Consider the following 15,295-nt stretch of genomic DNA (forward strand, 5'->3'; position numbering starts at 1 on the left):
AGTCCAATACAATAGTCCTGCATTAATTATACCTGAAGGTTGTAATATTCATTTATATATTTTTTTTTTTTACTGTTTCAGAGAGGTGTTTATCATATTTAGAGGCTTGCATTACACAGAGGTGTTTTTTATTTTTATTTAGCATACTCTCATTGATATAAATGGGGGTGGACAAAATAATAGAAACACCTGTCAGTATAGCACAATTCAATACAAGTCTGTTGTATTATACTGCATTAGTTTTAGCTAGGCGTACCTAATAAACTGGCATTACTTAGAGTACATAGTGAAAGTAATGGATAAATAATTGAGATGTCCAGTTTCTGCCGCTCCAATTGGTAGTGGTGTAAATGCAAACATTGACAAAATTATGTGAAAATATTATTGCAGCAATATTCACTTGTATGTAACTAATATCCTATAGTGTCAAATAACATCCAGTTAAAAATCTGTTTAAATGAACATATTTGGAGCATGACAGTGGTGTTGATGAAGGGATAGCCTACTTGATCTGCCAAAAAAAGTTGAGAACCACTGCTCTTAGCCAACAACATGGGGCTTCTAACTTGATTAAGACATTGATTGAAGCTAGACAGCAACAGCTGAGCTGCAGCCATGCAGCTGCTCTCTCTCACAGGTCACTGGGCATATAGAAATGCACAGATTGGTGCATGCCCTGGTCACCTTCTAGGAAGCAGGGGGTCAACTGGCCATGATCTTTTCAGTGGGGCCATCGACACCAGCAAGGCTACATGCCTGGGGGTGGAGTGAGACAGTTGGACAGTCATAAGACAAATGCAGCCTCCTTCTCTAATTAGATTTCTCATGGGTTGCAAGATGAGCTCTAATCAGCTGTGGCGCTCAGCCCAAGTCTCCACACAGACATGATGTTTCCTTGGAGATCTGACAGGAAAGACGACACCTCTGTCTCTTCAAAGTGTTCACTCAGTAACTTATTTTAAAGTTTCAGTGGTAGAAATTCCTTTTTGAGAGGTTTGAATGATGGAAAGGAGAATGAATGGGCAGACTACTAGTCTTCCTCTCCGCTGCTGCTGCTGCTGCTGTGTGTTTTGGATGGCAGTTCTGTGAGTGGTAACGGTGCTCCATGAGAGAGAAAGGCGTGCATCTTTGTGGGTTGAAAGCGAGGAGGGAGCCAACTCTCTTTGGGTTGTTTAAGATCTTATGGGAGAAGAGAAATGTGTTGTTTCCAGACAGTCAGAGGGAAAGTGATGATGCAGCATGGATGAGAGGGGGGAGATGAATGGGATCTGTTACATAACCTGTTTTCGAAGATTTCACATTGAACTGTGGGCTTCCCATATTATACCTTTTACTGCTACATCAAAGCAAGTCTGCAAACCTGTTAATTGACAGGATGCACGTTTTTACATGCTGTGTAATCTGAAACTGTGAAGTGAATTTAAAAGTGCTTCACACTGTGCTGTGGCACTAGAATAAAAATAATTAATCCCACACTCATCAAATCAAATAAACGAGAAGGCATTAAGTCAAATAATCCAGCAATCAGTGCTGTAAGATTCTTAAAGAAAAAACATCTGGTTTCTGAAGTTTTATGATATTGCAGTATAGCCTGCCAATTCAAATTGAAATGGAAGGTAACGATAAACGCAGCTGCATTCATGATAAATCCAATAGTCTTGTTCAAAGGACGCACAGTAACATGATGTAACTTGGCAGAGAAAGTGCGTGTGGGCACATGGACCGAGCCGTGCCGTGAGTGAAGCAACAATACAGCCGACAAGGGGGAGTTTCTTCTTGCAAAGCGCATCATGCAATCCAGCTACAAAAATTCCCGGTGACTTCAGATCCAAGGAGGTGGTGATATTCATGGGAGCACGATTTCAAACTCGCTCACTTGGAGTATCTAGGAGTCCAGCTTCAGCAGCCCTGGAGCCAGCTGCTCTCTTTGCAACTCTTTTTTCTTGTTTTAACATAACAGATGGAATAATGTTTGCTTAGAATAACACTTCTTCTTCTTCTTCAGCGCTGGAAGGAGTTTCTCACTTTGGACTGTAGTTATATAGGTGCTGATTGGACAACCTGAAGACAGTCTTTACCTGGGCATTATGAGGAGGTATCCGGGCTTTTTTCATTCTTGGGAGAGGATGCCTTCTTGCTGAAAACTCGTGTTGTAGCTGGACTTTTATTGTTGTTATTTGCTCATATCTCAGTGTCTCTCCATAACGCGATCTGCCCCCTTTTTACGCGCTAGTTTTGAAAACTTTTGCATGCCCAAAATGGACCGTGCAGGATTTGCTGTTTTGCTGGTTTTGACTGTTGCGCTGGTGCGAGACGGTGACAGTCACACGGACACGACAGGTGGGAGGAAAGCACTGAGGAGTCAAGGTCACTCTCCAAGGGGACCAGGACCAGAGGACAGTGCATCCTCCAGACCATCCGGTGAAACTTCTCCTGGGCAAACCAGCAAATCTACGTCTCTGCTCCGTGTGCCCAGGGCTGCATCTTCCCAAGGGGATGACACAAGGAACACATCCAGAGCAGGACCGGCTCATGCTGCAGGCGCCTCCCGGGAAGACGTCGCCTCTGCGCCGCAGGATGGAGCGCTGCGCACCGCCAGACAAACCGGCAGCCAGCAGCACACAGCCAGAGTGAACCGCAGGCAGAGCAGCAAGACCAGCTCTGCAAACTCAAGGAGACTTGTTGGGTAAGAGAATAGCAGCCAAAGTGCTCTATACAGTCTACTATAAAAACTGTTTTATGAAACAGAAGAGCACAATTGTTTATCACCTAGTTAAGAAAGGATCTCCAGGTATCAAATCAGAAACTTGTGCAGTCCTTCTTGGACCATTTTATTATTGTTACCTTGCAAGAGAAAACAACACCATATCATCCCATGCAAATGTGTGCGTCCTGAAAGCAAAAGTTGGAGTGTAATTGTACAAATTATTTAACTTTTTTGTTTTTGTTTTTGGTTCAAGCTGTTCAAGTTCACTGTATATGAGCAGAAGTCTTCAAGGGGATTTGTGTGACCTATTTTACTGTACATGAGTCCATGTGGTTTACTGTAAATTGGCAAGGATGGCAGCCAAAGTGCTCTACAGTCTACTATAAAAACTGTTTTACTTTTGCTTTATCAAGCTGTTTCAAGTTCACTGTTTATTTTTATTTTTATTTATTTAATTATTTAAAAAGGATCCCCATTAGCTGATACCAATGGCACCAGCTAGTCTTCCTTGGGTCCGAAATCAAGTACATTACATCTATCACATACATACTATATACAACATCATATTTGTGTTATACTAATAACATTCAAATTTTTCCAAACATATATAAATTTCACATTCATACACAATCTTCCACAACCATTTAGCCTCAAGGCCCATCATCAGGGAAAAGGAACAAAAGAAAAACCATACATGACCAACACTGGACTATCGATCAGCTGCTTAAGTAATGTATTCTTAGATGGTATTTGAATGAGGATTTGTTAGAGGATTGACGGATGTAAAGAGGGCAGCTATTCCAGTTATTGATGGCACGATAAATGACCGTCTCTTTTAAGGCATTCGATTTTTGGGTGAGGTTGTGTGACCTATTTTACTGTACATGAGTCCATGTGGTTTACTGTAAAGTGGTGGTGGCCCACTTAAAGCAGATTCTCTCTCTCACTATAAGGCAAGCCAAGTAATGATGTAACATAAGGACCTGCAGAAAAATGGCTGATGCTCCATATTAATAGAAAGCTGCGTGGATATAGTGCATGAAACTGTCATTCAGCAGGTGAAAGAGCTGCATATGAATTACTGTAGTATATGTATTTTGTCATCAGGGGTCATGGCAGGACATGGAATAATAGCTGAGATTGAACACTGTGCTGATTAGTGGAGGCTTATAATGAGCAGCAAATGTATATGAATGGGTGAACTGTCTTTGAACTGCTGCATTATCACCATTTCCTCCCATTACTACACAGTGCAGTATATTTAAATCATAGTAGGAGAGTGGCTGCAGACTGCTTCAATGTGTGCGCCTCAGTTTTCTGTGCTGTTGCCTGTGGCCATGCATTGTAGTGGTTGCCTTGGCTGGTGAACATTTGCAAATTTGCTTAGTGATCAGAAACACCTGTTTCTCCGATGGCCCTCTCTCAATGCTGCAAATCCCTATTTTTTTTTCTGGTCTCTGTTAAACTCCAAACAGGACGATGGGTTGTTTCCACATTAAAGCCCTTTTCTGTTTGTTAAGTGAACCCTCGTGCATCCAGTCCTGTTTGTTCCATAGGGACAAAGCATGATACACACTGGAGGGGTGTTTACATAATAGTCAGAGGGGGATTTGAATGGCTCACCCTTGGGTCGCAGACACTAAAATATATATGAAATATCTCTTTTGTGTGTCATAAAATGGGCTCTTGCCTTTTAGGAAATGGATTATTTATATGGCCAGGTTATGGGGAACACTTAACAAGCAATAGGAGGATTCAGCCAATTGGTTCGCCATCTGTAGGCATTCATATAATGTGCACTAACCTGCCCTAAGCCTTGATAACACCCAAGAGAAATGATGGACAGGGATTTTGTCTAGTAATTGTCACTGCATTTTACTGTTATGTCGTGCACCATGACTATGCCCTGATCCATCACATATTAAAAACAACATTTCTCGTCCTGTCCGTCAGCCAGACAGTTGCACTCATGCATCGTTGAATTGAGGTGCTGTCTATTTAAAGCAGTGCATAAAAGAAAATAGCTGCCTGTAGTATTAGATCCAACATGCTTTATTGCCTCGCTTGACATTGCCAAAAAAACATATTCCAGCGTTGAATGAATGGGCTTCTTTGAGTTTTAAAGAAGCATAAACGTGGTGTTACATAACTCTACGGGAACATTACCTTAAAGTAGTCTGCACGGTGATTTTAACACTTTGATTCATTAGCTTCAGATGAATCACCCGCCGCTTGTTAGAGAAAGTGTGTTCATGACACATTTCCTCTTAGAGTTCCCACTCAGCTCGCTCATTTACTGTACCCGGAGGCACTGGCAGCGCCGGGTTCACTTAAAACTCTCCCTTACATTCATGTTGACTCAGTATGACTCCCCTTCTGTTTTCACTGCACCTGTCAGACGTTTGGCTGATCCAGATAGCTCAGTGGTGAAATAATACTCCGCCGCCTCGTGTTCGGGTTTTAAATATAAATATAACTAGGTGTGAACATGGCGTCGTTATCAATATTTTAACCCAGGGCATGATCCTAATTATGGAGTATAAAGTTCTCCATTACATATATATATCCCTTGATGGAATTTGAACGTGATGACTGATGTCTTTGGCACGGGCCTGGCCTGATGTGTTTGATTTATGACAACGCTAAGCCTGCCAGAGGGCCCAAACAACTGCGTGTTATCCCTGTGACGCCTCTGTAAGACTCGCAGTATCTAATGAGCGCAATCCATCTGAGGTCAATGAGTCAATTCCCCGTTATCTCCTCAAATCACCATGAGTCAGACATCCACTTACTGTAATATCTCGTGAAAAGATGATGGGGCACAGATCCATGCCAGCGCGCTGACTGTTGCCCTGAAGTTGCTCTTGCGGTCTGGTGCCTTTTCATCTATCTCGCTGCAAGAAATTGGCCTGCGCCGCAAGTGCGGATTAAAGAGTGCAAAGAATCCAGTTATAACTGTTTAAAACTTGTCATCTCTCATTTGCTCAGTGATTTATAGAAGATGCAGGGTGCTTTTCATGTCCCGTGTGCCTCGCATAATCCCTTCAAGGCTCAGATAACTCTGTATTTGTTTTCACTCTGGACTCTCGCATTAACAGAAAGAGGGGACTTGTGGGTCCACATTCAGATAGAGTTTCGTGACTTGCCCTGAAATTTTTTATCAAATAAAATGCAATTACAGCGTAATCTCTATCATATCCCAGCCGCAACAGAATGATCTGAAACTATAACAGCCCTCACAATCAGATCAGCTTGTCATGCGAAGGCTTGAGGCCTTCCACACTCACTGTTATTGCTCTACGGATTATGAAGAGGCCCTCAATATTACAGTAATGAATGCTTGAGACAGTACTGTCTTATCTCACCTTGTTTTTTACATGTGTCTTCCTTTCAGACCTAATGTCTGTGGAGGTCAGCAGTGCTGCTCAGGCTGGGCTTTGGCTCCAGGAACCAATCGCTGCATAAAACGTAAGTAAAAAACATGATTGTCCTTTGTAATTTTTATATATATATATATATGTAATTTGCCTGAATATTCTTTCATTCAGCTACTAAAGACATCCATTTTATTATTTGCAAACTAAGGTCATACATGATTTGGGAGTCTTGAAGTGGCACACAAGCATTATGTATAATTGAGCTTTCTGAACTAGTAAACTTGGGCTTTACAATTTTATACACACAGACTGAAAAATAACACAGTAAATGGCTACTAATGACTATCCTGTCAAGTGGAATTGCCCAATGAAAGTTTTCCTAGGGTGTTACTGCCCCCATGCCTTTTCTTTTCATGTAAGATCCTCGCCTGGAAATTACCATCACTTAGCGCTTGGCTCTCTGTTTGACACGAGCCCCTAATTATGGGTGGAACTGCTTCTTCATTTATTCAACCACAGCAGTATTGGATATCTTAACTGCCAGATAATTAATAGTGGAGTAGAAGACACAGACTGTGAATGAATAATCGGCCACTTCTTTGAACGCACAATTGTGACGACATTGATATTCTTGTCTTTAACTCGTTAACAGACTGTTAAGAGAAAATGTGCTGGTATGGTAGTCTTATCATTGACCTATTCTTAATAAGGGGCCCAATTTAATACAGTAAGTTTAATTATCTAGCGCAGACATAAGTCACAAAGTGCTTTACAAGGGCATTATACAAGATACAACATACACGTATCATGCAGAAATGGCTGCAGCTTACACCAAATTTACTCTCTGCATGTCACCACCATTGTTTGCTGCAGACTGGAATAACAAGTTGGAATTGGAGCTTTTTTAGAGAAAGTTATCTTTAAATTTTACGAGTGAAGTAAAACCCACACGGCAGCTGGCATCTCTCTATCTATCTAGCAGCTAGCTAGCTGTACTTCTTTATGACTTGTTTACTGTTTTCTCTGTCCCTCTCTGCTAATTATCCCCCCCACATACACACACATACAGACATGCGCACACAGTCAACACATATTTCAGTCAGTCGATTACACAACAAGCTGATTGGCCTCAGCAGCCTCCTAATTAGATCTCCTTCCCTCCTGCCCAGTGCAAAAGGCCTCCTTCCATTTTTTCTCAAGTCCCAGCTAAAAACACACTTACCAAGGTGTAAATTACAGCCAACGCCGAGCTGCAGTTACCCAAATTAAAAGGGTAAATACTTTTAATCTGCCAGAAAGTAACAGGTCCAGTCTAACGCGCCTGTGTTAAACAAGGCAGTGCATCTGAGCAGGCCAGGGGTCTGTCCAACCATCTGGACCCTCTTACAGCTTGGCCCTCGCCCAGGTCTGACTGGAGGCTATGCTATCATCAGCTGAGTGAAGCCCCACGGCCGGCAAGGTGCCAACACAAAGGCCCCAGACTGGAGCTGGGACTGGAAGCCCCCACGTAGGAGACCTCCGTGGAGGAAAACAGGCTCAGGCTATCTTTATTCCGTCCCCGCCTGAGACCCAGGCTGCTTTATTAGGAGATGGCAGCATGAGAAAATATGTTCACAGTGGGGGAAAGAAAAGGAACAAACCTGTCGGCAGCGAAGCATAAGTAAAAACATATAGCGGCTGAGCTGCGTCTAGGAAATTCTCGCTGAAGAGATTGAAGTAATGTCTGATATTAAAAGTGTCAGCTGCAGGCTTCACCCGCGAGGCTGGATTGGGTGTCTACAGTTATGGCTTCCTAACAATACCTCCTTGTTCAATTGGGTTGAGCTCAGAGCGAATATATGACAGGAATTGGATCACTAGTTGTCCAGGGAGTGCGCCTACATCGTCTTTTAGAAATGTGTTTATAAAACGGTCTCCGTCTGGGTCTCCGTGGGTCTGGTCGGAGATTGTTGTCTGGCTGTCTGAAGCCTCCGTCCTGCCCGTGTCCTGGCAGGTTCGGAGCTGACTGTCTCTGTTTTCGGCTTCAGGATGGATGGTTAGCAGACTTGTTTGTGTGTTAAAGTAAATTCCATGTGCTGAAAATAGCCAGCGTTGCGCGTCAGAAAGCTTTGATCCATTAAGGAGAACAGAACATTGCATTTCTACTGCTGATGTTTATTTCTCTTCTAATTACGTTGTAAGACTGGAGTTTTACCCAACCGATATTGATTTTATTAAAGGTGTGTGCGTTGTGTTTGTCTGGTAAAGTGAGGCCAGGTGTAAGCTTGGCTATTCTTGTCTGTGTACTTGCAAGCAGGATCGAAGCTCCCGTCGAGATGAATGGAGCATCTTGTTTTTGGGTCAGCACTTATTCCCCGCTGTGCAGAAATTCACATCTGTTCATCAAAAAGCATTGTTGCTGAGATGAAGAGCAGAAGGAGGCCATATTGTAGCCTCGCCTAGCCACAGCCCACCAGTAGTCTTGTCTTGAGTTATAATACAAGTCTGTCAGCTGCATTACTGTAACTGTTTTGACACAAAAACTGATGAAATGTTTGTGCTGAATACTGCAGGTGGTCTGTTAAACGTCTAAAATATCTTCAGCCTTAAGGAAAATCTCAATAGAAAATAGTTTTCATGGAATCTAATACCATTTTAAAATGCGTCAACGAGACATTCGACACCAGTAGGCTAATGGTAAGCCGTGGGAATCTTGTACACCTGACGATAATCGCCAAAAAGAGAAAACAGCAAGTTGTTTGTATGATGTGTACAGTACCATCAGTTTCTTATTGGGAAATCGGTACAGAAATCTGTTTACAAAATAGTAAGCTACTTAGCTGTGGAATTAGGATGAAAGTTTCAATTGCTGGCAAGTTTTAGGGTAAATACAGTAACCAGCGATTAGGTGTCTGGTACGTCAGTGTAGAATTACTGTTTTGAAGTTTTGGTTTACAACATTTCGTGGAAAAAAACAATTAAAGTAAGCCCTTTTAAAGCCACTGTTAGTGGAGAATAGATTTGAATTTGATCTGTTCTCCTTTGTATCTGCTTTCAGAGGCTTCACTCTTATCTCTGCACCTTTGAATGTGGCTTTCACTCATACCTAGCTGTAAATGGATTCTTGGAAATGCTACCAGGAGGCACACAGAGCTAAAGGAGCTCTTTGGCAAGTCAGAGCTGCTCCTAGTTTTACAGCAAGAGTCTATGAGGCTGTAGTTACTTTAGACACACAGCTTTGCTTTGAGCTAAATGTCAATGTCAGCATGCTAACCACATCACAGTGACAATGTTAACATGCTGATGTTTCGCAGATATAATGTTTACCATGTTCACCATCTTAGTTTAGAGTATTAGCAACATTAAGCAGGAAGTCCCGCTGAGACTCCAGGAGTGCCATTTGTTTCGCAGGTATTTAGTCATAAACAAACTATTGGACTAATTGAAATTCATCCTGGGGGGAGACATGAAGGTCTGTATCAAATGTCATGAAAATCCATCCAAAACCACACTAAAAAACACATGCTGCTAGAAACAATGTCAAAAAAGTGAATGGTAGGTGTTGGCGTAGCTCATACTGGCAGGGTCACTATACATCAGAGTTATGTTGTGTTGCTCTGGCTTCTCCAGTTGACATGACTGTTTTAGTAATTGGATTAATGGCATGGTCTACCACACACAGAGTGAATGTATGGGACAATATAGAAGACTTCAGACCGGGGACAGGAACTGGCTTTACATTTAACCTGAGCTCATAGCGCTCCCTAATGTGCAGGCTTTTAGGTTTCTGCAGCGGAATTCATTTCACCACGCTATACATCACAGTGTTTTTGGCGAAAGCACGCGACGCATATGGCACCGTGCTGCAAGTGTAGCCAACAGTGAGCGCACGATCCCCTAACAAAAAAAAAAAAAGCACACGGATGGCCTTTGATTTAAACCCCTTTCTGTCTTCGAGAGTGCAGATGAAAGGTGCATCATTCACGTGGAGGAATAAAGTTGTTTTCAGTCTCTTAAGCAGTTGGTGATTGACAGAGTGCAACGCGGTAGAGAGGAGTTTCTTTTTGATTGCCTTCCAGCTTTCTTTGGCCTGCTGTGCCGCTCAGGGCCCCATCCCAACCCTAAAATAACTCATCATGGAGAAACTCTCTCTCTCTCTCTCTTGCTTACCGCTGCCATCACAAGGTAACCTTCCCTCTCTTTCCAAGCAAAAAATATAGCAGGTAGCATGTTTCCCTGAGCCCACCATATCCCCAGAGTAGGATTGAAGCCCTCCAGTGTTGATAGAGCATGTAAGTCATGTTAAGGGCTCGACTCAGCTGTTCATTTTCACGGATATTAAAGCCATCACAATGTGGGTTTTATGTGAATGAATTACTAAAAAATAATAGTAGATTCATAGCGAACGTATAAAATCCACCCTTTTTTTTACGTTAGCTACTTGTTGAATCATCTATCACAGTTGCTCTTTAGATCTTGCGTGTGAAACACATTTAATGCTCCTCTTTTGGTACAACATGTGTGGAGCAGCTGGCAAAGTATCAAGGACATACACGTGTGAACGTTTTCTGACCTCCAAAACAGTACCGAAAAATGTAGGTTCACCATTTTCACCTAATAGATACAAGCCGTCTCAGTTTGCTTTTTGTTAACCTCTCACACAAGAGAATATTCACATATAGTGGACCTGATCGAGTGAGATTTGTCCTCAGCATTCAGACAAAAACTCATACTGAACTTCAAGAAGTTGTTTAAAAGCATAACGCCGTGGTATTTGCTCTTATCTACACCAGTCACATGTGTGTGTGTGTGTGTGTGTGTGGGGGGGATTTTAATGGTAGAAAAGAGATATATTGTGCATAATAAATGAATGAATGAACTGTATTGTTTAGGTTACGGCATACACTCTTCTTAGGACAGTACATGACATGCAGCAGGTCATGTGCCAGAGTCAAGCACATGATGCAGTGTGCACCAAGACACCCATAGCACTGCTAAATGCATTACTTCTTTTTGAGTTATTGTATATATGATGAGTCAATATCCTGTGGAAAATGTGCAGTTTTTAATCTACAACATCTCATAGGCAGCTGCAGGGTTGAGTTTACTTCTCAGTTTGTATGATGATGATGAATTTTATGATGTAGAATTGGGGCATTTAAATGACATGATAAACTTTTTCCCAAGCCTCTTGAGTGGCGTCCTCTGTTTTACAAGAACAGGAGGAGGTTTTTAAAATGCCGGTGTTCCTGGTGACGTTATTGAGCCGAGGTTGAAATTACCGCTGCGCAGACAGCCACAGAGCCCTCCTCAGCTTTATATGTCGTGTGTGGATTTGTGGGGGTTGCGCAGTTCACAGTTCAGGGGCGCAACACTCCCTTGGCAGCCCTGCAGAGAGTTATGGCCCATTAGACGGATCCTGTAATCAATACATACCCCATCGGCCCAGAACCCATCATTAACGAGACGCTGGACAGCTCGCTCTCAGTTTGTCTCCCCAAACCAGGAGTGCTGCCTTCTCCGCTCCAGCTGTTGTGTCTGTTTGTAGGTTGCAATTGGGTCCTGTTTTGGCCTCCTGCGCCACATGTTTTTTTAATTGCTACCATAGACGAAAAAGTGCGGTGAAATTGATGCACTGCTCAGCGTCTGGACCTAGTTGGATTTCTTTTTTGATTATTTGTACGTCTTTGTTCATGAGCTGTTATAATACGGAAATAATGAAGAAATAGAACAAACTTGGCCATTTAAAGCTGAAAAGTATTTTTAAATAACACATGCTTGCTTCTCTTTTTTCTAGCTGTCATGATGCAAAAAAGTAAACATCCTCTCTCGCAGATCTCTCAGCCTAAAAGGCAAGACTGGGCTTGATTGACACTTACAAAGCAACATTAACAACCAGCGCCCCTCTCTTTCAGTCACACACACACGCTCGCTGAGGCCACAGTGTTGTTAGGGCAGCCCATAGCCAACCGTATATCATGGCACCCTCCTGCTTAAAGACCATATGGAAGTTGTTGGGATGTGATCCCTCAGGAGGATGGGGTTTGCGGCTTTTTGGTGAACACCACGTCTCACAGAGTCAGCTTTACAAGTTGCGGGCGCACGCCCCCAGATCCAGATATCCTCCACAGAGCGCCCCAGCATGTGGCTCATTAGAAGCTGAACGTGGGAGTTTGAGGGGTGCGGCAGTGAAGGCACGATATAGCGTGGCTAAAAGTAACGTACACAGTGTCATGGGTCAGCTGTAGGTTAACAAAATCCCCCCACAGAGCTGAGGTGGGTTAGGAGAATAAAACCTCCAACTACTGTATTGGACCGAACAGCCCACACTGATTGAAAAATGTGCATCTATGACAGAGGCACCTTAATCTGGTGAAATATTACCCTTGTAAGATTTACCACAAAGAGAAAATAAAGGATCAGTCAAACAGCGTCGGGCTCCCTCCCTTCTGGTTCTGATTAGAACAATAGAGAAGTTTGAATCCGAACGTTAGAGTTACAGTAACAGCAGTGTGGTTGTTAGACAGCATGGAAGGATAGCGCTTGCACTGGCAACCATGTGGAAATCACATGCTGTAAAAAGATTAACACTCACTTGAAATGATTAGCATCGAGAGGCAATTGTATTAACTGCTCAATAGACCAATTCTTACTTGTTCAGTGGATAGCGAGTCCGGATGAGAGGGGAATTATTCAGCTTGTCTCTCTCCGCTGCCTCCCACAATCTTAAACACTTGACCTATTTCATGAGATCTGTCAGGTTCTGTGGCGACTCCTAAAAAGAGGCTCCTGCTGTCATCACAGGACGTTTACCAGACTACGTATTTGGTCACAAACGTCTTACAGTTGTCTACAGTGTTGTGCAAAGTTGCTGCAATTTTTAGAACCAATTTTAAACTAAGTTGAGTCTTTAAGCTCTTTACAAACATTGAATCCGCATGTGTATACCAGAGGTGGGTCGAAGTCATTGTGTTGCAAGTCACAAGTAAGTCTCAAGTCTTTGCACTCAAGTCCTGGGAATCCTAAACTTTGAGTTTTGAGTCCTAAACAAGTCATAATGCGGCCTTCACCAAATGTACATGTAATTGGCGCCAACTGCCGCTCAGTAACCTGACGTTAGTTCTTCATGGTTTTCTCCTGCAACTTGATTGGATGCTGTCGGATTGGTTCAAACAAAGTGGATCTGGGGAATTAAGTGTAAGATAATCAAATGCTAGTCCCAATAGTAATCACCAAAAATAATGAGTCCAAAGTCCTTTTCGTGGATTCAGCAATAAACAACAAAAGATAGAAACTCAGTTTGTTCAATTCAGTTATTTCCCCACGAGTAAATCCTCCTCCCAAACAAATTAATAAAGGATCTATCAAAAAGTAAATAAACCCAACATCTCCCACACTGTCGGAGTGACCTCCGGTACCGGGCAGTTGATCGTCTTTGTGCACACACTTTTAAAAATAACATACATTTTAATCTTTGGACTTGGGAGAAGTTATCAAGTATTTCAAGTCAAAAGGCTCAAGTCCAAGTGAAGTCACTAGTCACTGCTGTTAAAGTCCAAGTCGAGATGCAAGTCTTTTTTTATTTTTTCAAGTCTGACTCAAGTCTGACTTGAGACAAAGTCATGTGACTCGAGTCCACACCTCTGGTATACACACCTACATTGTTAACACTATTATTATGACATAAGCTACTAGAACAGATTCAGAAATGGCCACGCTGCAACAGCCAATAATAGGTACAATCATAATTTCTAATGCCATTCTATCTTTCATTGTATTTCCCAACTTCCTCTCTCTCTCAGTTACAGCGTTGAAATGGCCTTTAGTTGAGCCTTTTTGTCATATTCTACTAAATTCTAATCTCCAGAGCAGCTCCCAGCCTCTAAATCTCATAATGGCACATAATGCGATCAGCCCGTAGAGAGTCCCTTCCTAAGATTATTGCGATAATGCTTTCATTATCAATATTATTTTCCAAAATGTCAGGTTACCCCTTGGTAGCACCGTTGACCTGCGTAAAGTGAGGAGGTTTCTCTACATGTTTGAGTTATGTCAGATATTGGTTTCAAATTGCCCCTTTGCTGAATGAGAGGACTGTAAAGTCTTGATGGGTTGTGTTACTCTGAGTCAGAGAGAGGGGAAGGTGAATCTCTGGTGGATTGTAATGGACTGGAAACAAGCTCTAAGTTGGAAATTAGAGTCCAGTGGAGGGGGGGACGAGAATGGCAATTTCCCCGAGATATACATGCACATGCAAACATAAGCTTATAACAGGTAACTGTAACCCACTAGAGAAACTATGGACAATACTTACCTCAATAAAGACTTTAATATACGTTCAGAATTACTTTGCGATCGCCTCGAGTCCAACCAAGATATTTGACAATAAAAATAACTTAGTTTAATAGTTTATATTATTAGAAAAGTGATCGTTTGACCCCCGAATGAATGCTATTTGTAGACAGATGGATATTTGGATTAACCATAGCTGTCAGGTATTTCTTTAGACCTCTTAAACTATCCTTATGTAGCTTAAGTTTGACAAGACTGGAAGGAGAAAAGACACACAGACCTCAGACTCACTTAAATATGAAGGTGAAGATATTTTAGCTAAGCCCAAAGAAATTGCTGTTTCCATATTAATAAAGTGTTTTATTACTGATTGGTCTGGATCGGCATGTTTGTTTGGACGGTTGAAAGCTGCCAACTACGGTCTAATAGTCTCCTCTTTTCAGATGACTGGATCTGGACACAATCGCCCAAAACTTGGCCAGTCCATCTTAGTCATAATTAAGGCTGAAGTGGCAATGCCAGGAATGTTTGCCATTTCTCCTCTTTTATTTCCGACGGATTCCCATTTTATTATTACTCTCGCAATGTAATAATTGCTGCACATATTTGTGAAATGGGTGGAATGTGAGCCAATTAGTTTTAATGATGTGCAAGACAAATCTGCATGACAGCAATTACTGCGACAATGTGTTCAACAGCCCAGAGGCAGGGACCAGAGACAACACAGACCGGCAGCGGAGGTGTACGCCGCGGCCACGCAACGGGCTTCATGTGGGGGCGCATGTCTGGCACAGAGTCACTGACCAGTCCACTTTATCGGCAGCACAGGCGACGTGTTTTTCTGGTGTCAGTTCTGCGCCTCACGGCTGAAAACGGGTCACGCGATTGAACACATATCCCACCGTAAGCCAGCCGTGAGCCTCCATTTATTGGGTTATTT

The 15,295-nt window shown here is 42.5% G+C and overlaps 1 protein-coding gene across 1 annotated transcript in view; it reads left to right on the forward strand.

Moving 5' to 3' along the window:
* The first annotated feature begins 1,824 nt into the window (after window positions 1-1,824).
* LOC141784015 (latent-transforming growth factor beta-binding protein 2-like) overlaps window positions 1,825-15,295 on the forward strand; it is an 88,271-nt gene continuing 74,800 nt past the window's right edge. The window contains exons 1-2 of the mRNA XM_074661702.1: window positions 1,825-2,686; window positions 6,102-6,175. Of these exons, the coding sequence (XP_074517803.1) occupies window positions 2,250-2,686; window positions 6,102-6,175 (511 nt within the window). The 5' untranslated portion in view covers window positions 1,825-2,249. The remainder of the gene's footprint in view (window positions 2,687-6,101; window positions 6,176-15,295) is intronic.

Source organism: Sebastes fasciatus, chromosome 15 (assembly GCF_043250625.1).
Source record: "Sebastes fasciatus isolate fSebFas1 chromosome 15, fSebFas1.pri, whole genome shotgun sequence".
Lineage (NCBI taxonomy): Eukaryota > Metazoa > Chordata > Actinopteri > Perciformes > Sebastidae > Sebastes > Sebastes fasciatus.